Source organism: Danio aesculapii, chromosome 9 (assembly GCF_903798145.1).
Source record: "Danio aesculapii chromosome 9, fDanAes4.1, whole genome shotgun sequence".
NCBI classification, from domain to species: domain Eukaryota; kingdom Metazoa; phylum Chordata; class Actinopteri; order Cypriniformes; family Danionidae; genus Danio; species Danio aesculapii.
In genome coordinates, this window is record NC_079443.1 from 50692906 (window position 1) to 50719505 (window position 26600).

The 26600-nt window shown below is 36.6% G+C and overlaps 1 protein-coding gene across 2 annotated transcripts in view; it reads right to left on the minus strand.

Moving 5' to 3' along the window:
* The window catches only part of slc4a10b (solute carrier family 4 member 10b), a 164788-nt gene that overhangs the window by 94732 nt on the left and 43456 nt on the right, over positions 1-26600 (minus strand). For both annotated transcript variants that reach the window (XM_056465939.1, XM_056465938.1), the window contains exons 3-4: positions 15345-15426; positions 4354-4497 (exon numbers count right to left, since the gene is read on the minus strand). In XM_056465939.1, the coding sequence (XP_056321914.1) occupies positions 4354-4497; positions 15345-15426 (226 nt within the window). The remainder of the gene's footprint in view (positions 1-4353; positions 4498-15344; positions 15427-26600) is intronic.

The window sequence follows — 26600 nt, forward strand, 5'->3', positions numbered from 1 at the left end:
CGCCGACAGAGAGAGGATGATGAAAGCAGACCGGGAGGAAAAAAGGGAGGCAGAAAGACAAAAAAGATCACTACACAAAATGAATTGCTTCCTCAGTATTTTTGGCTTGTTTTGTAGAACAGTGGTTCACAAACTGGGGTTCAGAGACGGACAGAGGGCCACAAACAGTGCTTGTATTGGGGGGTTGTGGAAAAGTTTGGAGGAAAAAAGCATTAAAAATGTCAAAAATAAATGTTAAATTGTTAATAAATAATTAAATAAATAAAATAAGGAGAAGATTTCAAAATTAATAAGAAAATAAATGCACACATTACTATTAAAACACATCAAAATGTAAAGAATAGTCAAATAATAGTCAAATTTAGTTGTTAAACTGGTCAAAATTTAATAAAAACAAAAAAATGGGCATCACGGTGGCGCAGTGAGTAGCACGATCACCTCACAGTAAGAAGGTCGCTGGTTCGAGCCTCGGCTGGGTCAGTTGACATTTCTGTGTGGAGTTTGCATGTTTTCCCAGTGTTCACATGTTCTGGTTTCCCCCACAAGTCCAAAGACATGCGGTATAGGTGAATTGGGTAGGCTAACTTGTCCATAATGTATGTGTGTGAATGAGAGTGTATGGATGTTTCCTAGTGATGGGTTGCAGCTGGAAGGGCATCCGCTGTGTAAAACATATGCTGGATAAGTTGGCGGTTCGTTCCACTGTGGCAACCCCAGATTAATTAAGGGACTAAGCCAAAAAGAAAATCTATGAATGAAAACAAAACAGAAGTAATGGTTTTTGAAGGTACCGTTAGAATCCCTCTGGTCAATTTGGATTCGTTAGCCAATTTAGGGGTTAATCTTGACTCAGATTTCAAATTTGACAATCATATTAGAGTGGTAGTTAAATCTAGCTTATTCTAATTAAGACAACTATCAAAAATAAAGCAATATATACCAAAAAAAAACAGTTTGAGACAGTAATCCATGCTTTTATGACCACTCTGTTAGATTACTGTAATGCACTGTGTGTGAGTAGTGGGTCAGCGGTTGCTCATTTGCAAATGGTGCAAATTTGCCTGTTAACTGAAACCCCTGTTAACTTCCCCACCTTATATTTCTGAGCTGATAAATCCCTTTAAGCCCACTCGTTCTCTCGGGTCAGCAGCTCCTTATTGTGCCAAAAATTAACCATGAGCTTAGAAGGGACTGTGCTTTCATTGTGATAGGTCCAGGACCAGGGGCGTCCAAACTCTGTCCTAGAGGGCCGGTGTCCTGCAAGCTAATTAAGCTCTTACTAGGCTCTCTAGAAACATCATTACAGGTTGTTGAGGCAAGTTGGAGCTGTAATCTGCAGGAAATCTGGCCCTCCAGGGTCTAGGTCCTAGACCAGGGGTGTCCGAGACTATGGCATGATTTGCATCTGCCCATTAGACAGACCTCTTCTTTGTTTTCATTTAAATCAACTTAAAACAGTTTTTCTTCATTGCAAAATTTACGTTAAAGTGAGCGGTGTTCATCTGACAGGTCCATTTGCGATAGCACCCTCCCAATGAATATTGAATAAGGTGAAATGGCCAAGCATCCAGTCCGAAATATATAACTATCTCATTGAAACACCAAGTGATTTTACAAGAGAGAAGTTAAAGGCCTACAAGTCTTTGGTGCCTACAATGTTGTTCTGTGTGGTCATGTGCAAGAAATAATGCTCCAGGATTACAGATTCAACACTTTATAGTGCTAAAAACCGAGGTTCTGCCTAGACAAAGACAAGGAAAGAAGACGGAGCTGTACAAAGCCTGGCTAATCATCAACAAGCAAAACAACAGCATTCTAACAGCGAACTGCACCTGTATGGCAGGGTATTTGAACTTACCTGTGTACATTTCATTCTGAGCGCTCAGTGTCTGCAGTTTAATTCACCATATTTAACTGTTTTGTGAAATCATTGCTGCAATCAAAAACGAGTAATGTGTATGATTCAGCATAGCGTGAGTCCAGCATTTTTAATTAGGTCCTCACTCCATTCAGCTCTTATGATGGCTGTTAGGCATCTGCAGTTGGCATTAAAAGCAGTGTGGTGTACGATAAAACTTAAGTTTTCTATTTTTGGACTTTTGATTTTGGCATCCTACCGCACAACACCACATGTTTGCTATTGCAACCGGTCTTTTTTCGCAACCGGTATGTGCGGTTGAACCCGTGTGACGTAGGTTGGTAATTCCCCTATAATGCAATGCCACATAATGATAATTAGACAGCAAACAAAGTAATAGTCAAAGAAATTAAATTACTTATCCACAGAAAAATTAAAGTAAGCCATTACTGTTTATTATTAGGTCATTTAATTACGAATACTTATATGTACACTTATGTCTTTTGGGGATTTACACCTATGTAACTTTAAATAGTAACAGTTCCTGACTCCAGTAAGCCACAAACACAAACTGGGTATCATTGGAAAGAAGACACTCTAAGCTTTACTGCATTAAAAGGTGAATTTAAATGTTAAAAATTATAAAAAAGTTATACATTATGAAGTTATGAGAAAAAAATGTATTGTGTTCAATATTTGTCTTTCCATATAGAAACACAGTAAACATTAATGTAATGTCCTAGAAAAAAATATGACTTGAAAGCCAAGTGTCAAGTGAGTTTATATTTCAAATTTGATGAAGATAGCATGCAAAATGAGATTTTTATAGAAAGTTTTCTGAGACTATATCGGTGTACTTCTTTCCTTCACCATCAGAGGCACTTGACCATCCCAAACTAAAACATTTACAGTTGGTGAATAATTTGGTCTACATTCACAGTTTAAGTATCTTTGGAAAGAAGACACTTTGGCCGTTATTATCTATCATCTAGAGTGTATAATGCTCAAAATTAAAAAAGTTATAGATGCTTGAGTAATGTTAAAAAAATTGCACAGGACTAAACATTTTAATATTTCATAAACAAATATGTGAAATCAGTCCTGGAGCAACACAGAAAAGTAATAGGTCAAAAGCTACACATCTCCTGAGTATACTGTAAATATATTCAACAGTTCCATATAAATCAATTCACAAATTACTGAATTACTTAGCTAAATATTTATTTCACTACGAATTTGAGATCTAAAAGAGTTTAATTTATATTATCTATGCGTTTTTTTGTAGAGATTTTAAGTAGTATCGAGTCAAGTAATTAAATCCCCAATTTTAATGTCTAATTCTCTCCTATATAAGTGATTATGCCGCCTCCTGATGCTGAATGTGTTTGAACCAAGCGGCAACCTCCTGCTCTCCCTCGGGAAGCCAATACGGAAGTAACTGAAACTGCAATTCACCAAAATTCCGCTAGTCCTGGCTCCATAATAGAGCAAATTACAATTGAGCCCACTGTTAGAATGGCCAACTTTACAGCAGAAAAAAAGGTGTTTAGAGCCTGGTACAAAGAATGATTTTGGGTCATATAGCTATTATTACCCTTCATGACAACTGTGAGGGGGGTGAATTTTTTTATAACTCATCCATTTCCTTTATTTTAGGTTATATTAAGTTTGCATAATTAAGGGCGTGGCCACTTGAGTGACAGCTAGGTCTCGCTGGTCGTCGTCACTTCACCTCAGCTGAATCCGGCAGATTAGCCACTGATCTCGGCATATTCATCGTATTTTTGTTTTGTTTTATGTGGCTTTACACAGTCAGCTGCCTTTTGGACTTATTTCTTACAATTATCTCGTCATATAACGTCATAAGAACAATGCTTAGTGGCTCAATGTGTTACAACAGTGTTTTTAAAAGTCTAAACACTTTATTGATATAGTGTACAGCCAAGCACATGTGGTCAGAACACAAACGAGTCGCAGGTAATAAACTATCAAGCGTTTCTCCCAAAGTAAAGTCTGTCTACCAGGTCTAAGCAAAGTGCCAGCAGGCGTCTGTAGCTCCGCTCACTCTCCGCCTCTTTGCCATTGTTTGGTATCCCGCTGTGGGTGCGATGACGCACGAACAAAATGGTGACAGTTGGCCACGCCTACTTGTAGATTCTTTTGCAGTGTTCAGAAACCTATGGGTGACGTCACGGATGCTACGTCCATATATTTTACAGTCTATGGTTTGTACTCATGACAGGCACTATTTGGTAGTTTGATCACTTCACTAATTCGGCTAGCGTTAAACGTTACCAAATGGTTTGAATTTCCGTTTACTAAAAATAATATTAGTGCTCCATTTGGGACAACACTGAACTCATACACTGCAGTGCGTGTCTAAATGTAAGTGCATAGTGTGCCATTTGGGATGCAAGTTTAGACTGACTTAACATTAACAAGATTAAATTATTATTCAGACAGGAATGCATTATTTGATTATGTTGGTTATTTACTGTATGAAGGTGATTCTCGTCCATCCTCGACTCCGGAGTCTCTTTCTCTGCTCCGCTTTCTGTGTCGGTGTCCGTGATGCCGATGGCGGCGGCGGGTTCTTCTGCCCAGAGGAACATGAACACCAATGTACAGAGTCCTGTGACCTGTTAAACCAAAGAAACACACACACACACACACACACACACACACACACACACACACACACACACATACACACAAACTTTAGTTCATGAGGTGTTTGTGATGTTGTGATATTAACTATCTATCTATCTATCTATCTATCTATCTATCTATCTATCTATCTATCTATCTATCTATCTATCTATCTATCTATCTATCTATCTATCTATCTATCTATCTATCTATCTTGTCCGTCCATCGATCCATCTCTATGTTCATCCATTCATCCATCCATCTATTCATTCATCTATCCATCCATCCATCTATCAATCCATTCATCTATCTTGTCAATTTATCAGTTTGTCCATCCATCCATCCATCCATCAATCAATCCATTTTGTCAGTCCATCTGTATATTCATCCATCCATTCCATCTTTTTATCTATTTATCCATCCATCAAACATTTTGTCCATCCATCTATCGATACACCAATCATTCATCCCGTCTATCCATTCATCCATACATCTATTTATTCATCTATCCATCCATCCATCTGGTCAATGTATCACTTTGTCCACCCATCCAACCATCATCTCTCCTGTCTGTTCATCTATCCATTTATCTATCTATTCATCCACTCATTCATTCATCCATTCATCATTTTGTCAATTTATCCCTTTGTCCATCCATCCATCATCTATCCTGTCTGTTCATCCATCCATTCATTTATCTATTCCTTCATTCATCCATCTGGTCAATTTATCACTTTGTCCATCCATCCATCCATCCGTCCAACCATCATCTCTCCTGTCTGTTCATCCATCCATTCATCTATCTATTCATCCATTCATCCATCGGGTCAATTTATCACTTTGTCCATCCATCCATCCGTCCATCCATCCATCCATCCATCCATCCAACCATCATCTCTCCTGTCTGTTCATCTATCCATTTATCTATCTATTCATCCACTCATTCATTCATCCATTCATCATTTTGTCAATTTATCATATTGTCCATCCATCCATTATCTATCCTGTCTGTTCATCAATCCATTCATCTATCTGTTCATTCATCCATCCATCATTTTGTCAATTTATCACTTTGTCCATTCATCCATCCATCCTGTGTGTTCATCCATCCACGCATCCATCAATACATTCATCCATCCATCATTTTGTCAATTTATCACTTCCATCCATCCATAGCTGTTGCAATGCATTATGGCAAAAACACATTCACTGTTATTTTAGTATTTGCTCTAAAATTGAGTCTTAGACAGCAGATTACTGTTTTCCATGTCTCATTTGAAATAATTACACTGCATAAATATGCGTTATAAAATACAATTGTAATGTAATTATACAGCTGCCTACGTTTTTAAACAGATGCTGCTAATTTTAACACGTACACCTTAAATATATGTCTATGTAGTCAGACTAATGGTTCAGACACTGCAGTTTTCACAATTCACTGGAAAAGCTCAATTTACCAAAGAATAATTCATCCAGCTAGCTGTTATAATATATAATGTAATAAAGCAGGATAAATTTTTTTCAGCAGCTGTTGTATAAAACTGAAGGGCTTTAAACTGAGAAAAACAACTGGCTGGATGTACATTATCCCACTTATTACTTGACTACTTGTCACATCATGTGACACAACATTGATCTGGGCTGCAATAAAGTACTAATAACTCTTTAAATTAAACACTAATTAATTAAACTAAACTCTTTAGTTTTAGTATTCCATCACATGATGGTGTCAACTGAATATATTCAGAATATATTTAGTTTTACAGCACAATTGTAAATACAAATTTATAGTGCGCCTGTAAATTTTACAGTATTACAGGCCGTTTTTACAATATTACTGGCAAAATTTACAAGCGCACTGTAAATTTACAATTACAATTGTCCTTTAGTTTTACAGCACAGCTGCAATCGGACAGTCTATGCATCCATCCATCCATACATCCATCCATACATCTATCATCCATCCATTTTGTCCATCTATCCGTCTGTCCTTCTGTCCATCCATCCATCCATCTATTTTTCGTCCATCCGTGCGTCCATCCTTCCGCCTGTCTGTCTGTCTATCTTCCATCCATTTTGTCCACCCATCCGTCTATCCATCTATCTATCGTCCATCTATCTATCGCCCATCTATTTTTTCCATCCGTTCGTCCGTCCGTCCATCATTCCATCCATCCATCTATCCATCCATCCATCCATCTATCTTGTCCATCCGTCCCTCTGTCCATCCATCCATCCATCCATGCATCAGTCCGTCTTTCCATCCATCCATCCATCCATATATTGTCTATCCATTTTGTCCATTGATCCTTCCATCCATGCGTCAGTCCGTCTGTCCATCCATTCATCTAACTATTATCTATCCATTTTGTCCACCCATTTGTCCATCCGTCCATCTGTCTGTCCATTCGTCTATCTATCTATCTATCTATCTATCTATCTATCTATCTATCTATCTATCTATCTATCTATCTATCTATCTATCTATCTATCTATCTATGCGTCCGTCCATCCATCCATCCATTCAGCCATCCATCCATCCATCCATCCATCCATTTGTCCATCCTTCCATCTGTTCATCCATCCATCTATCTGTCCATCTGTTCATCCATCCATTTATCCATCCATCCATCCATTCATTTAACCATCCATCCCTACCTTGATCCATCCATCCATCTGTTCATTCATCCATCTGTCCCCTATCTATCGTCCATCCATCCATCCGTCCATTCATCTGTTCATCCATCCATCCATCCCTCCCTCCCTTCATCCATACATCCATTTGTTCATCCATCCATCTGTCCATCCATCCATTCATTTTTTCTGTCCGTCCTCCATCCTTCCAGTCTGTCTGTCTGTCTGTCTGTCTGTCTGTCTGTCTGTCTATCTATCTATCTATCTATCTATCTATCTATCTATCTATCCATTCCTCCATCCATCTATTGTCCATCCATGCTAGGATAGAGAAGTATTTGTAAAAAAAAAAATCTAAAATCTAAATATCTATCTATCTATAAACAGAATAAGCAATTCTTAATTTACAGAGCACTTGTAAAATTTACAGTATTACTGTCAACGAAAATTGCCAGTCATTAGGGGTGTCAAAATTAATTGTTTCTTCGGTGCACCACAATGCAGACCCAGACAATTCGGTATCGGTTCAGTAATAATCATAACCGGTTATTATGTACTGACGTCATTTATCTCATATGTGCTATGTCGCCACAGTAAGCTAAGGGAGGTGAGCGTGAGTATTTAAAACGCTCCAACTACTTAAAAAACGCAGAAACTGTGCACACACAATACGTGTGTGTTTGCTAGACAGTCTTTCACTGACACTTACAGCAGAAGCCCCTATTTCACTGCCATTGACAGATTGAAAGTAAACTCTATTTCTCTCTCACTCACTGTGGCCCATTTGACCTGCTGGCGTGACTTTTCCTCTCCTCTCGGCTGTTACAGCGATACTTCTGGATACAGGCACAAGCGCGTGTCTGCAAAGTTTTCTCCACCATGTCTATCATGGATCAGCTGTGATCGCCGCTGCCATTTATCAGTCACTCATCTGTGAAGAGCGCCAGCACGTAAGAGCCAATCGCAGCCCTTTCTGTTGAGCGCGTGACCAATCAAAAGGGTGTAAGATAGAACTTGCTAGACAAGGCTCAGAAAGCGAGCGGGATATTTTTATCTGTTTATTTGCTATGAATGCTCGTGTTGTTTAAAGGTACAGTTTATATATCTGACTGTTTGTATTAAAGGACACAATTGTATTACAAATAATATATTAATATATTTATACATTTTAATACAAGAATTGCTGTGAAAATATAAAACTCTGTATGGAAAGCATCGTCAATGCACCGTGATGCACCGAGATATCGAATTGAACCGAATCGATGGCATGATAATCTTAACCTGAACCGTGAGACCAGTGTAGATTCACACCTCTAACACTGTAAATTTTCCAGCAATTTTTGACAATAGTTTTTTCATATGGGAAGATGCTGGAACGGTGCTACTATTACTCGAACATGAAAGAGCTGTCAGCCAATCAGATTCCAGTACCAGAAAGAAATGTTAACATGTAAACAAACATTTTTAAACATTAAATCATAACATTGACATTATTTTTTAATTCATATACACACCCTGTGTTAAACCAGATGAATAACAGCTCTCTTTAATTTCATATGAATGATTCAGAGGTCAACACAGGGTCAAAAATTGGGCTTATGAAATGGGAAAATGTAACATCTGTCCATATGTTTATACTCTCACGTCACGCACACAGACATTTATAGCATATATAGACTAACGCCAACCTACAAAAGTAAATCTATCTCTTCCTGGCTGTTAAAAATGCCTCTAAATAGGTGCTGACGGGATGAAACAAGGCTTAAATTACATCTGTTGGTGTCTGTGAATTATGTAACATTATGAAAAGCACCGAAAGCCTTGTCCTATGATGGAAAATGGCTCAATGTCATGGACTTATAGATCCATTATAGATCCATTTGTACAGCTTTGGATTTCATATGGCCGGCACGTTATGTTTACAAATGCTGAAAGTCGTGGCATTTAAAAACATGCAGGACTCAGAGGTGTGTTTCATCAAAGACACCATATGCAGACCATGAAACCATTTTTGGAAATTAAGACATATACATCATCTTAAAATGGAATAAATACAGTAAGCTTTCCATTGATGAATGGTTTGCTAGGATACAGAAAAAATGTGGCCATCCATTCTGTCCATCCATCCATTCATCCATCTATCCATCTATTTATCTATATGCCATCTATTTTGTTTATCTATCTATCTGTTCATCCATTCATCCAGTACATCTGTTTAACCATCCATCCGTCCATCCATCTATCATCCATCCATTTTGTCCGTCCATCAGTATATTTATTTTGTCCGTCCGTCCATCCATCCATCTATTTTGTCCATCCTTCCAATCTATCCATCCATCGTCCATCAATTTTGTCCATGCATCCATCCATCCATCTATCGTCCATCCATCTGTTCATCTATCCGTATGTTCATCTTTCTATCCATCCATCTATCCTTTTTACTACTATACATCCATTTTGTCCATCCATCCATCCATCCATCTATGCATCTATCTATCTATCTATCTATCTATCTATCTATCTATCTATCTATCTATCTATCTATCTATCTATCTATCTATCTATCTATCTATCTATCTATCTATCTATCTATCTATCTATCTATCCGTTCAGCCATCCATCCATCCATTTATCTATCCATCCGTTAGTCCATTTGTCCATCCTTCCATCCATCTGTTCATCCATCCATCTATCGTCTATCCTTCCATCTGTTCATCCATCCATCTATCCATCCATCCATCCATTCATTCATTGTCCATCCATTTGGTCCGTCCATCCAAACATCCGTCCATCCATCTGTTCATCTATCCATCTATCCGTCCATCCCTCCCTCCCTTCATCCATACATCCATCTGTTCATCCATTCAACTGTCCATCCATCCATTCATTGTCTGTCCGTCCTCCATCCTTCCAGTCAGTCAGTCAGTCAGTCTGTCTGTCTGTCTGTCTGTCTGTCTGTCTGTCTGTCTGTCAGTCTATCTATCCATCTATCATCTATCATCCATCCATGCTAGGATAGAGAAATATTTGTAAAAAAAAAATCTAAATACTGAGAAGATTACATTTAAAGTTGTCCAAATTCCACATTACTAATCAAAAATGATGTTTAGATACATTTCTGAAAGGACGTTTACAAAATCTCATCATTGAAGGTAATCTTTGGCAGTTTTGATTGGTAATTTTTGGCATTTTCTGGCAATAATTTTGACTAATACAATGCATTTTGCCTATTAAATGGTTATATATTTTATATGTATTAAGCTAACACCCATGCAACAAAAAATGGGTATATGGGTTATTTTTAGATATTATTTACTGTATAAAGCATTGGTATTTAATAATATTTTTATCTAAAATACAGTTTATCTAAAAAACTGCCCTTCTCTAATGCTGTACTGGCACCTTAGAAGTCTATAAAAAAATATTATTTTATTTAACTTTGAACTTTTACTCAAAAAACTAACAAAATAACAAGATGCTTGACTCTGCTTTGAGATGAGAGTCTTGAAAGCCTTTCAAAATATCTGTGTTGATTTGTCATTGTTGGCTTTTATAGATCTTTTTTGCCACTTGAACTGTCCTCCGAACTGCTTTTGTACCGGACAGACTAACATCCTCTTATTGCTGATTCATAACACTTCGATTAATTCTCTCAGAGCAGAGCTTTTTTGGTTAATATTTTCAGCAAATTATCAAAATTTGAAAAATAAGGCAATTTTTTATCATATTACCAAAACTGCAGTATTTGTGGAGGGCACTGTAAATGTATAACATATACAAATATAATGAATTTATAATAGAATATTACATATTGTTAATATATTTATTAATTTTTGAATTATTATTGCTATTATTTTTATTGTTCATGATTCCAGTTTCATTTTGACTCATTTTATGTGTTTTTAGAGTTTTATTTATATTTATTTTGAAGCTATGATATCTTTAATTTTATTTCAGCTTTGGCAAACTTAACCTTATTTATTTACTTAGATCTATCTTTAATGTTCATTTACAATTGAAATCAAATATGTACCCATAAAGCCAACATATCTATAATGCACAATACAGAATACCAGTGAATATAAGCAGCAAATATGTCATTTGTTTTTGGTGAATGTAATATAAATGATTTTTTTATTTGGCAAAATAAAGATTTAGATTATTATTAAAATACATTTTTAAGTTTCAATATATTATACATTTAGCAGTAAAATATTGCTATATATATATATATATATATACACACACACACACAGTTAAAGTCAGAATTATAAGCCCCCCTTTAAATTTTTTTTCAATTTTAATATTTCCCAAATGATGTTTAACAGAGCAAGGAAATTTTCACAGTATGTCTGATAATATTTTTTCTTCTGGAGAAAGTCTTATTTGTTTTATTTCGGCTAGAATAAATGCAGTTTTTAATTTTTTATGAACCATTTTAAGATCGAAATGATTAGCCATGTTAGCTATATTTTTTTTGCTAGTCTACAGAACAAATCATCGTTATACAATAACTTGCCTAATTACCCTAACCTGCCTAGTTAACCTAATTAACCTAGTTAAGCCTTTAAATGTCACTTTAAGCTGTATAGAAGTGTCTTGAAAAATATCTAGTCCAATATTATTTACTGTCATCATGGCAAAGATAAACTAAATCAGTTATTAGAGATGAGTTATTAAAGCTATTATGTTTAGAAATTAGTTGAAAACAGTAAATAGGGTATATATATATATATATATATATATATATATATAATTTTTTTACATAAAAAACAGGGGTCGCCAATCTTGCTCCTGGAGGTCCGGTGCCCTGCAGGGTTTAGCTTCAACTTGCCTCAACACGCCTGCCTGGGTGTTTCAAGTATACATGTACCTAGTAAGACCTTGATTAGCTTGTTCAGGTGTGTTTGATTAGGGTTGGGGCTAAAATCTGCAAGACACCGGACCTCCAGGAACAAGTTTGGTGATCCCTGGTCTAATACTTTGTTTTCAGTGTAAAAAAATTAATCCAAAATAAAAATCTACTTTTTATTAAAGTAAAGAAAACGTCCCCCTCACTTTAAGAGACAGACCATTTAGAAACAGGTGATTAATAACTACAATAATTATATGTATGATCTCGTATAACGTATGATCTCATACAGCCGTCCCCCCTATGTTTAAAATGTCCGTTATGTCCCTGCTTTATTAAATTTGTGCCACAATCTGTTACTGGCATTACTAGATTGAGTAAACTACAGAATACCAGTGAATATGAGCAGTAAATATGTTTTTGCTCATGCACCATTAAGTCCACTGGCTTATAAATCTGAATATGAAGAGATAACATTACTTTAATATCTGAAACTGCAGATATTAACAAGCCAGAGAAAGTTTTGTTTATGCTGTCACAAGCATTACTTTCAATCCAGCTTATATTTTCAATATATCTCAACAGATGGCTTATTATAGCACGAAACTCCACATATCCACACAATGCCAGTCTGTCTATTCAGGGGAATGCAGGATAACGGAGAATATTTGAGCTCAACCACTGTCACGACACAGCATACGGGAGATTTTACACTTTAAAAACCACTGTAAAGCCAAAACATAAGCAATATGAGGCCCAATATTCATTCATTCATTTTCCTTCGGTTGAGTCGCTTATTTATCAGGGGTCACCACAGCAGAATGAACCAGCAACTATTCTGGCGCAGCGGATGCCCTTCCAGCCGCAACCTAGTACTGGGAAACACCCAAACACTCTCACATTCACACACACTCATACAGTACAGGTCAATTTTATTCATTTATCCTCTTTACTTCGGCTTAGTCCCTTAATTTATCAGGGGTTGCCACAGCGGAATGAACTGCCAACTTATCCAGCATATGTTTAACGCAGCGTACGCCCTTCCAGCTGCAACTCAGTACTGAGAAACACCCAAACACTCTCACATTCACACACACTCATACACTACAGGTCAATTTAGATCACCGAATTCACTTATAGCGCATGATAATGATAATAATAATAATAATAATAATAATAATAATAATAATAATAATAATAATAATAATAATAATAATAATAATAATAATAATAATAATAATAAGGGCAGCACGGTGGCTCAATGGTTAGCACTGTCACCTCACAGCAAGAAGGTCACTGGCTGGGCTTTGAGCCTCGGCTGGGTCAGTTGGCATTTCTGTGTGGAGTTTGCATGTTCTCCCCGTGTTGACGTGGGTTTCCTCCGGGTGCTCCGGTTTCCCCCACAGTCCAAACACATGCGCTATAGGGGAATTTATCAATTTATTAATATTATTATTATTTATTAAACAATTTATTACTTCATAAATAAATGTATGTATTCACTATTACTATTATTATTGTCATTATTACTATTATAATTATTATTATTTATTAAATGATTTATTAATTCCTAAATAAATGTATTTATTATTATTATTATTATTATTATTATTATTATTATTATTATTATTATTATTATTATTATTATTAACATTATTATTATTTATTAAATAATTACTTCAGAAATAAATGTATTTAATTGTTTATTATTATTATTATTATTATTATTATTAATATTAATATTTATTAAATAATATATTACTTCATAAATAAATGCATTTTATTATTATTATTATTATTATTATTATTATTATTATTATTATTATTATTATTATTATTATTATTATTATTGTTATTGTTATTATTATTTATTTAATGATTCATTACTTCATAAATAAATTTCTTATTATTATTAATATTTATTTAATAATGTATCACTCCATAAATGCATTTTTTTCCTTTATTATTATTATTATTATTATTATTATTATTATTATTATTATTATTATTTATTAAGTTATTTATTACTTCATAAATAAATGTATTTATTTAGTATTAGTATTAGTATTATTATTATTATTATTATTATTATTATTATTATTATTATTATTATTATTATGTATTAAATAATTTATTACTTCATAAATAAATGCATTTATTTATTATTATTAATATTTATTTAATAATGTATTACTTCATAAATGCATTTTTTTCTTTATTTATTATTATTTTTTTTAATTATTTATTACTTGATAAATAAATAAATGTATTTATTATAATAATAATAATAATTATTATTATTATTATTTATTAAATGATTTATTACTTCATAAATAAATGTATCAATTATTATTATTATTATTATTATTATTATTATTATTATTATTATTATTAGCCCTTGACATGTATGAATGTAAACCTTCAGTGAAATGCAAGTTCTTTTGGAAAAATCTGTCAAATGCATAAATATTTCAATACAGTATACAGCTTACATACACACACACACACACACACACACACACACACACACACACACACACACACACACAGACACACACGTATGAGCTGTATGTTAAGGTCTAAGGTCTATGCCTGGGGTGCTCATCCCTGTTTCTGAAGATCTACCTTGCTGCTGAGTTTTTCCAATTCCAACCCTGATCGAGCACACTTGAACCAATTAATCAAGACGTGAACAGCACTTGATAATTACAGGCAGGTGTGTTTGATATGGGTTGCAACTGAAATCTGCAGGACGGTAGATCTCCAGGAGCAGGGTTGGTCACCCCTGGTCTTTGTAGTTCAACAATAAAAATTGTAAATGCATATTTATAATGACTGTATATAAACCTGGGACAAAAATAAATGCACATGCTTATTTCGAGGGTGTGTAGGAAATGGAGCAGCTATTTATATGAAAATAAAAGACCTGATGACCCATTTATTATTATAACTGCAATACTGTAATTATTCTCTGTCACACACACACACACACACACACACACTAGGGTGTAAAAATAGCACAAAGAGGAGCAGAAGAGCAGCTGACGTCATGTGTGATCCTAAGAAAAGATGCTTCAGGAGCTGCTCTTCTTCCCCTGTGAAACACACACAAACACCAGCCCTCCTTCAGCCCACCATTGCTGTCTGTTCATGTCATTCAGAGGCACACACACAGCAGAAATACAGCACAGAACCCAGGACACACACACACATCCAATGTCAGCCACCCACAGACTCCTTTCTCAAACCAACATAATGCTCTCTGAGCATCGTTTTGCTCTCAGACACAGCTTATAATTATTTTGTGCGTGCGTGCGTGCGTGCGTGCGTGTGTGTGTGTGTGTGTACCTTCTAGCTCCTCCTTCTCAAATCCAGCTTTAAGCATGGAGCGAGTTCCTCCTCTGTCCACGATGGCCTCATCATCATTCCTCTGTGTCGAGAGAGAGAGAGAGAGAGAGAGAGAGAGATGTCAGTGTGTTGGTCTCTATCAGAGTGACAGGCTGCAATGAATACGTCTCACTGACAGCTGTGTTTGTTCCTGAATGTCATGGAGTGTCAGATACTGTCAGCTCAATGGACCACACATTCATCTGATGATCGCTGTCCTAAAGCAACAAAGCAGACTGGGTATTAAACTACACCTGAAAAGGCAAAAAAAAAGCCTTGAGCAACAAGACTTAACAGTCTTGAGAAAAAACTACAATCCCAGAATGCAAATAAACAAATGCAAATAACACAGTCAAATTAAAACTGATGCAACAATGTAAAACTGTTCATCTAAAGCAGCTGATATGCATATTATTCAACTGTCTGTTGAAATGCACACACATATACACTCACCGGCCACTTTATTAGGTACACCTTACTAGTACCAGGTTGGACCCCCTTTTGCCTTAATCCTCATAGATTCAACAAGGTACTGGAAATATTCCTCAGAGATTTTGCTCCATATTGACATGATGGCATCACACAGTTGCAGCAGATTTGTCGGCTGCACATCCATGATACGAATCTCCCGTTCCTCCACATCCCAAAGGTGCTCTATTGGATTGAGATATGGTGACTGTGGAGGCCATTTGAGTACAGTGAACTCACTATCATGTTCAAGAAACCAGTCTGAGATGATTCACGCTTTGTGACATGGTGTGTTATCCTGCTGGAAGTAGCCATCAGAAGATGAGTACACGGTGGTCATAAAGGGATGGACATGGTCAGCAACAACACTCAGGTAGGCTGTGGTGTTGACACAATGCTCAGTTGGTACTAATGGGCCCAAAGTGTGCCAAGAAAATATCCCACACACTGTTACACCACCACCACCAGCCTGAACCGTTGATACAAGGCAGGATGGATCCATGCTTTCATGACATTCTTGATGTCTTGAATGTGGCAGCAGAAATGGAGACTCATCAGACCAGGCAACGTTTCTCCAATCTTCTATTGTCCAGTTTTGGTGAGCCTGTGTGAATTGTAGCCTCAGTTTCCTGTTCTTAGCTGACAGGAGTGGCACCCGGTGTGGTCTTTTGCTGCTGTAGCTCATCCGGCTCAAGGCTAGATGTGTTGTGTGTTCAGAGATGCTCTTCTGCAGACCTCAGTTGTAACAAGTGGTTATTTGAGTTACTGTTGCCTTTCTATCAGCTGGAACCAGTCTAACCATTCTCCTCTGACCTCTGGCATTAACAAGGCATTTGTGCCCACAGAACTGCCGCTCACTGGATATTTCCTCTTTTTCGGACCATTCTCTGTAAACCCTAGAGATGGTTGTGCGTGAAAATCCCAGTAGATCAGCAGTTTCTGAAATACTCAGACCAGCCCGTCTGGCACCAAGAAACATACCATGTTCAAAGTCACATAAATCACCTTTCTTCCCCATTCTGATGTTCAGTTTGAACTGCTGCAGATCGTCTTGATCATATCTACATGCCTAAATGCATTCAGTAGCTGCCATGTGATTGCGCTTATTAGAAATTTGAGTTAATGAACAGTTGGACAGGTGTACCTAATTAAGTGGCCGGTGACTGTATACACATACATTCGCGCAAATATCTCAGTATTTTGAGAGGGTGGGAGACTTGATTGACATTATCCATGATGCTAGCAAATTCCACCAATCAGAGAGTCGCAGTTAGCAAAAACATATATTTAGCCACGCCCATTCAAATGTAACATAAACAACATCTCTGAATGTAATAAGCTCAAAGGGGAGACTTTGGCTTTTGCAGAGTTAGCTTAGCAAAACGGTCTATTAGCATCCGGTCTTGTGAGATCACAAGGGCTTCAGGTTATGTGAATTCACCTCGCACACACACCCTGCACAACGAAGGGGCGTGGTAAGAGGCGCTGTAATGTTACAGCAGAGAAAGCTAAAATGCCGTCCAATCGCTGCTATTTGCAGCTTCTTCTGTTTCTGTATTTGAGCTTCCAAAGGACACAACATAAGAAGAGAAGTGCTTACAATTGAATGTTAATTATGTAGCAGATAATTATAAAAAGAGATATGACTCTAGCATTTGACAAGGGAGAACCTTCAGAATCTCTCCCAGTTCAGTGCTGGATTCGGCTAAAACTCCTCCAACAGACGACGCTGTGGAGTGTGAGCCACAACCTGTAAGTATTTTACTTGTTAAAATTGATCAACTACAGGCACAGTTTCTAGCATTAACAGTATGTTGTAGCGAGGACGTAAACAAGGATGTAAACAATAGGAAATGCTGTTTGGCACCGCTAACAATTTAGCTACAAATTCATATTTATCCATCAAACCCCTGTAAACAGCCACAATCTTCAGCAGCTCGTGCTTTCCGTCTCAAATAACCAACTAGCTAAGATATGTGAACGTTTCATACTACTTACACATGCGTATAACCTGAATATATGTGAAAGACACTTGTCAGATTTTATATTAGAGAGCAGGCGTGAGCTGTGTGCTCTTCATTTCTGATTCAGGCAGCTAAAGGAGCTAACAGCTGCTATGATTGGACTGTTTACACACTGAAAAAAGCATGCACTTGTAGGGGAGTGACATGGAGCCAATCCGCGAATCACAGCACATTATATTAGCGGACCAATCAGAGCCTCTTGAGGGCGTAGCTGTATAAAACCAATGTAAAATATATGAAAAAATAACGTGGTCTTTTACAAGTTTTAGAACCACACAACCAAGCCTTAAAAACACACTGTGGACCACCCCTTTAAAAAAAACTTACAATCATTTATCCACCAATAATCTCAGTCACAACAGGTTTGTCTTGAAATGATTATTGGCAATGATTATTGTTTATGTTTATTGTTTCTTTATATATATATATATATATATAAATATATATATAAATAGAGTATCACTCAGCTATGCAGCACAAACAAGATGACAACTTTCAAGTCTCACTGTCTTTAAAATTTTCTGAAGATAATAACAAATGTGCTATAGACCATTTCTATGTGGTCATGTCAAATGGCCATGAACATTTCCTGCTTGTTGTTGAACCAAGGGCGTAGGTTTGCACTTGACATTGGTGGGGACGGGTCAATACAAAATATATATATATATATATATATATATATATATATATATATATATATATACATATACATATACACACACACATACATACATATACACAGAATTATTCGTCTCCCTTTGAATTTTGTTGTCTTTCTTAAATATTTCCCAAATGATGTTTAACAGAGCAAAGAAATTTTCACAGTATGTCTGATAATAATTTTTCTTCAGGACAAAGTCTTATTTGTTTTATTTCAGCTAGAATAAAAGCAGTTTTTTATTTTTTTAAGGTCAATATTATTATCCCCTTTAACCTACTGTTTTCTGATAGTCTACAGCAGTGTTTCCCAACCCTGTTCCTGAAGGCACACCAACAGTACACATTTTTAAGCTCTCCCTAATCCAACACACCTGAATCAACTCACCAGAAGATTAGAAGAGACTCCAAAACCTGAAGTGAATGGGTGAGATAAGAGAGACATCCAAAATATGTTCTGTTAGTGTGCCTCCAGGAACAGGGTTGGGAAACACTGGTCTACAGAACAAACCATCATTATACAGTAACTTGCTTAATTACCCTAACCTGCCTAGTTAACCTAATTAACCTAGTTAAGCCTTTAAATGTCACTTTAAGCTGTATAGAAGTGTCTTGAAAAATATCTAGTCTAATATTATTTACTGTCATCATGACAAAGATAAAATAAATCAGTTATTAGAAATGAGTTATTAAAACTATTATGTTTAGAAATGTGTTGATAAAAATCTTCTCTCCGTTAAACAAGAATTGGGGAAAAAAATAAACACAGCCAATCACAATGATCATATGTGTTTGTGGGCAGTGTGACCTGAGGAGAGAACGGGATTTAACCCTTTCTGCATGTCTAGTTTAATATTAACAGCGCGATTTTTTTAAAGTGAATTAAATCTTTGATGGGGACATTTTAACAGTTGGCAGATATTGGTGGGGACGCGTCCCCTCCGTCCACCCTAAATCTACACCCGTGTTAAACTATAACCGTTTCAAGAGGCAATTCAATCATATCTTAAAGTTAAAACAGCTATCATGACCTTATTTATCAATATGTGAACCTTTTTGGTTAATCGAAAAGCTTTGGAGATTAAAGATGGAAAACATGAAATGCATTAGGACCATTGTTATTGTTTACATCCCTTAAATGGTCTATCAGCTTAGTCCGCTTACTGACATTTCAAAGTGTTTAAATAACAATACACATATGAATTTCTTTAGCGTTTCTTCAGGCCTTCCTATGCTCCTTCAGCTCCTCTACGCTCTGCTTTCTATGGGACTGAAAGTGCAGTGTGAGACTGTTACCATGACTACATTAATGTAGCCGGCAGCCGCAGCCTCTCCATGAACTGAAACCAACTCAGCTCCTCGACTGAGAAAGTAAAGCCTTTTTACAAATGCATATTTAATTTCACTTAATAATGATTTAAATATGAATCATTAATTAAATAATTATTAATTGATACATTTGAGTCCACAATATCAGTCTTGTGTGGCACAGGTATAAAAATAAATTGTATGAGCCAAAATATAAAGGATTTTATGCTTAAAATAATTACAATATTAAGTAAAGATCATGTTTCATGAAGACATTTATTACATTTCCTTATGTAAATCTATCAAAACTTTGTTTATTAGTAATATGAATTACTAAGAACTTAACTGGACAACTTTAAAGGCAATTTTCTTAATATTTAGATTTTCTTTTGTACACTCAGATTCCAAATATTCAAATAATTGTTTATTAATACATTCATTTTCCCTCAGCTTAGTTTCTGATTTATCAGGTCACCACAGCGGAATGAACCGATAACTATTCCAGCATATGTTTTACACAATGAACGCCCTTCCAGCCGCCCCTCAGTATTGCAAAACACCCATACACTCTCATTCACACTCACACACAACGGTCAATTTAGATAATCAATTCCCCTATAGCGCATGTGTTTGGACTGTGGGGGAAACCAAAGCACCCAGAGGAAACCCACACCAACACAGAGAGAACATGCAAACTCCACACAGAATTGCCAACTGGACTCGAACCAGCAACCTTCTTGCTGTGAAGCAATCGTGCTAACCCCTGCGCCGCTTCTATTATGTTATATTATTCATTCATTTTCTTCTCGGCTTAGTCCCTTTATTAATCCGGGATCGCCACAGCGGAATGAACCGCCAACTTATCCAGCATTTGTTTTATGCAGCGGATGCCCTTCCAGCTGCAACCCTGAGGATAATAATATTGACCTGCAACCCATCACTGGGAAACACATACACACTTATTCACACACACATACACTACGGATAATTTAGCCTAACCAACTCACCTGTACCATGTGTCTTTGGACGGTGAGGGAAACCGGAGGAGGAAACCCACGCGAACGTAGGGAAGACATGCAAACTCCACATTATATTATATTATATTATATTATATTATATTATATTATATTATATACAACAGTTCTGTCTGGTTCTTGAATCTGATTGGCTGATAGCCGTGAGATATTCTGGAATAACAGCACTAGTCCAGCCTCTCCACCCTTCACCTTTGTATTACTCCACCCACATACAGCGACAAGAGGACACTTTACAGTTAGACAAATATTGCAGCTATTGGATGAGGCTTTTTTAGTAGTTGTGTAGATTTCAACTATGCAGTTTATTTATAAGGATAGAGCCTATTTCTAAGTATTTATAATTTCCGAGAGACAGCGTGTCGGCGTCCATTAGCCAAAGACGGTTGACGTTATCTATCCACAAGATGGCGCCAGGATCGCATAGCATAATAAGCCATTGCTTAGAAGATTAAAACAGCTTGATTTCTAACTACAGCAGATCAAATCATTATTAAACCTGTATGTGATATTCTAAGTCGATCTCTCTCTCTCTTTGTATAGATTGCAACTATGCAGTTTATTTATAAGGACAGCGCATATTTTAATACAGTTACTTTCCTATCCCGGTTCTCAACAGTGTTTAGAGACCACACCCCCTCCACCTCCTTATTTTTCCTTATCGCAAACACAACAGCAGTCTGATAGTGATCAGGGTTAATTATTGTGATATCACGATTGCAACAGAGAAATACTGTAGACTGCAACATTGTAAGAAGATATCTCAGTAGACGGAGGGCGTTTCATGTCAAGTTCAGCCTTATAATCTTAAAATGTCAGCAAAATTACCTGTTTGTTTATCTAACCAACCTTCTGTCTCACTACAATCCAACTCACTCTTTAAGAGCTCAAAACTCAGGGCTTCTGGTAGTACCTAGAATAGCAAAGTCGAGTAAAGGAGGTCGAGCCTTCTCATTTATAGCTCCTAAACTCTGGAATGGCCTTCCTGATAACGTCCGAGGCTCAGACACACTCTCCCAATTCAAAACTAGATTAAAGACCTATCTGTTCAGTAAAGCATACACTCAGTGCACCACTTAGTGGGTTTCCACACAGGTTTCTGCATCTTGTTGATATACACTGTGAACATCAGCTACGCTAATTATTTTCTTTATTCTCCATTTCCACCTGGGGATACTCTTTTCAAGGCCCTCAGACTATGCAGAGTCACTGATTTGATCCAAGACCAACGACGAGATGATCCCAAGGTTTCCATAACCTGGACCAGGCCGTATCCTGAGCAGCTACTGTGGTGGTCATGGAGGAGTGGAGAACATGAGACTGATTCCTGTGACGCTCCAGGGACAGACGAGTCTGCGCTGAGGGCAGCTTCCAGCCTCCGCCGCTGAGACTGCAGCTCTGCACAAGACGTTTGGCCAGCGGAGAAATTAAAATGGTCGTGCCCAACTGAGCCTGGTTTCTCTCAAGGTTTTTTTTCTTCACTTTCGCCATTAGTGAAGTTTTTTTCCCTCTCCGCTGTCGCCACTGGCTTGCATGGTTCGGGATCTGTCGAGCTGCGCATCGTTGGATTTGCTCTTCAGTGTTTGGACTCTCAGTAGTGATTATTAAACCACACTGAACTGAGCTCAACTGAACTGAACTTAAACACTACAAACTGAACTACACTGTTCCAATCTACTACAATCTTTTCTGTGAAGCTGCTTTGACACATTCTATATTGTAAAAGAGCTATACAAATAAAGGTGAATTGAACTTTATACATTACGCTAGAGAATCATTCAAACACTAGCTCTAGAATGACGTTGGTGAATGAGTAGCGGTTTCTGCTGTTTTGACGTCAGCTGCAGATGTGAATGAATGGCGGAAGAAAGTAGTTCCTAATACAAAAGGGTTTTTAGACTCTTCGTGTTTTATCTTCTTTTTAATATACACGATTGTGCCGTTGAACTGTTAAACGCAATACCACACTGGAACACTAAGGCGCTTATACATGCATTCGCTGATTCAGAGGTTGCATATGAGGGGCAACGATCGACTCACAGCTTTAATGGATAGAAAGTAAATGCAGACATGTTTTTATTAATTTCAGCATGCTTTCAAGATTAAAAATATATGACAAATATAGGAAAATATTTAATGATAGGCTGATAGCGGGATAGAATGGTAAAATTATCTATGGGAGAATCCCAACAAAAACGCGAGGGATGACATCAGGGGCATTGCTAGAAATAAAGCTCTACTGGGGCACAGATCCTCCTCCCAAAAAAAAAAAAATAATAATAATTATATATATATATATATATATACACATATATATATATATATATATATATATATATATATATATATATATATATATATATATATATATATATATATATACACATACATATATATATATATATACATACATATATATATATATAAATCTAAGAAATCTAAGATAACACGCAATAGATAATTCTATAAAACATATATATTTTTTGTATTTTATTGAATTGTCTATAGACTTTCATTCTCATTATATATATATATATACATACATATATATATATATATATACATATACATATACATATATATATATACATATACATATATATATATATATATATATATATATATATATATATATATATATATATATATATATATATATATATATATATATAATGAGAATGAAAGTCTATAGACAATTCAATAAAATACAAAAAATATATATGTTTTATAGAATTATCTATTGCGTGTTATCTTAGATTTCTGCGTTGGACAACTGGACCGGGAGCAGAGCATGTCAGCTTTAAGCAGGAGTGTTGCGTGAGGTGCGTGTGTATGTTTTTTTCTGCGCACATTCTCAGTTTGCTTTTTGATTAAACTACACTGCTTTCACCAGTGTTGGTTCAGTTGCACATAGAGAATATCGTCTTTACTCCGGTATTACCACTCTTAATAAATACACTTGCATATAAATTAAATAATATCTCAAAGCATTCACTGGGGCACTGGTCATTTTTACTGGGGCATGTGGAAAAACAGTTTTGCGAGGGAACGCAAAAATTTTCCTGTCACTGTTTTTTTTTCCCACCCATTTTTCCCCACCATCATGTCCCTTCCAGGTCTCCGAATAATTTACCCTATCAGCACAATAAATAAAAACAGTGGAATCTGATACATTTGTTGTTGTTTTTTGTTGTTGTTGTTTTTAGCTTGACATCATTTCTTTGAAATCTTTAGTAATATAACAATTGCCTTTGTCACTTTAACCATCAATTTGATAAAACTTTTATTTTCTTTTAAAATCTTACTTACTGACCCCAAACTTTTGAACACTACTCTAAACATGCATGTATTTGTTTTGTTTTGTTTATCTCTCAGAACTACTCCAGCATAGTTTTAACTAGTTAGGCATGAGTGCAACAGTTGTATTGTGTTTTATTTTTTAGATTGATGCTCTTATGTAATCGCTTTGAGGGTTGATCGTGGCTCTCCACCATCTGTTTTAATGCTGCAGGTTTCTCAGTAATGAGGCGCTAAAACACCAGCTTGTTGCGATTAGCAGCTGGCCAGTAATGCTGTTCTGTTGAAGACAGACGCATAAATCTAGTCTGCTTTCGTTGTTTCTTTATGTCGCACTGACATGAAAGAAATCTTAACTAGAAACCCGCTTTAACCTTGTTTATTAGACCGGCAGCCATTCTTTTGAATGTAAGAAACGCTAATTAAAGACTCCCTCAAGAGCTCATTATGCCGCTAATTTGCTCGCTGAAGCTGAGAGATGAGTAATTGTACTCTAATTGTATTTCCGGATGAAATATACGGTAAATAAGAAGCACAAAATGAATTGGAGTTTTGGTATGATTAAAGCATGCAGGTTTAACTAGCATTAGTGAAGATGTACACATTGACATCTTCAGCTGAACGCACAACTGCTCTTTTGTTAATATATGATGCAAATTGTGATTTAATGTTCATATTGTTGAGATCAAGCTGCATACATGACAATATGAGCTGAATTTGATATTCATTCGTTCCTTTTCCTTCAGCTTAGTCCCTTTATTCATCAGAGGTCACCACAGCGGAGTGAACCGTCAACTTATCCAGCATATGTTTTAGGCAGCGGATGCCCTTCCAGCTGCAACCCAATACTAGGAAACATCCATACACACTCATTCACACACACACTGTTTTCAATTCCCCTGTAGCGCATGTGTTTAGACTGTGGGGGAAATCGGAGCACTGGGAGGAAACCCTCGCCAACACGGGGAGAACATGCAAACTCCACACAGAAATTGGCCTAGGCGAGACTCGAAACAGCAACCTTCTTGCTGTGAGGTGGCAGTGGTAACCACTGAGCCATCATGCCACCTGAATTTGATATTTATGTGAAGGGAATTTGATGTTCATTGCTAACTATAGCATTCCCTATATTTTAAAATAAATTAATTCATGAATATTTAAATGAGGCATTACTGTAATATGTCAAAAATGACAGATATAAGACATTTATGCTGTTACAAATGATTTATATTCTAATTAAAGTAATATTTTATTAATCAAATAATACTGACATTCAGGCAGATGCTATTTTGAGCATTGATATTTATCAGAAATGCATCAAATCAGCATTTATTTTTTCTTTCTGAAGGATCATGTGACTATAAAGACTTACAGCGCATCCGGAAAGTATTCACAGCGCTTCACTTTTTCCACATTTTTTTATGTTACAGCCTTATTCCAAAATGGATTCAACTCATTTATTCCCTCAAAATATTACACACAATACCCCATAATGACAATGTGAATAAAAAGAGTTTTTGAAATTGTTGCAGATTTATTAAAAATAAAAAAGCTGAAACTCACATGTACATCAGTATTCACAGCCTTTGCTCAATACTTTGTTGATGCACCTTTGGCAGCAATTAGCCTCAAGTCTTTTTGAATATGATGCCACAAGCTTGGCACACCTGTCTTTGGGAATTTTTGCCCATTCCTCTTTGTAGTACCTCTTAAGCGCAATCAGGTTGGATGGGAAGTGACAGTGTTCAGCCATTTTCAGATCTCTCCAGAGATGTTCAATAGGATTTAGGTCTGGGCTCTGGCTGGCCCACTCAAGGACATTCAGCGAGTTGTTGTGAAGCCACTCCATGATATTTTGGCGGTGTGCTTTGGGTCATTGTCCTGCTGGAAGATGAACTGTCACCCCAGTCTGAGGTCAAGAGCACTCTGAAGCAGGTTTTCATTCAGGATGTCCCTGTACATTGCTGCATTCATCTTTCCCTCTATCCTGACTAGTCTTCCAGTTCCTGCTGCTGAAAAACATCCCCACAGCATGATGCTGCCACCACCACGCTTCACTGTAGGGATGGTATTAGCCTGGTGATGAACGCCTGGCATTCACTCCAAAGAGTTCAATTTTAGTCTCATCAGAGCAGAGAATTTAGCTTCTTATGGTCTGAGAGTCCTTCAGATGCCTTTTGGGCAGGCGGGGAGTGGCTTATGTCTGGCCACTCTACCATACAGGCCTGATTGGTGGATTGCTGCACAGATGGTTGTCCTTCTGTAAGGTTCTCCTCTCTCCACAGAAGAACACTGGAGCTCAGATAGTGTGACCATCGGGTTATTGATCACCTCCCTGACTGAGGCCCTTCTCCCCCGATCACTCAGCTTAGATGGCCGGCCAGCTCCAGGAAGAATCCTGGTGTTTCCAAACATCTTCCACTTATGGA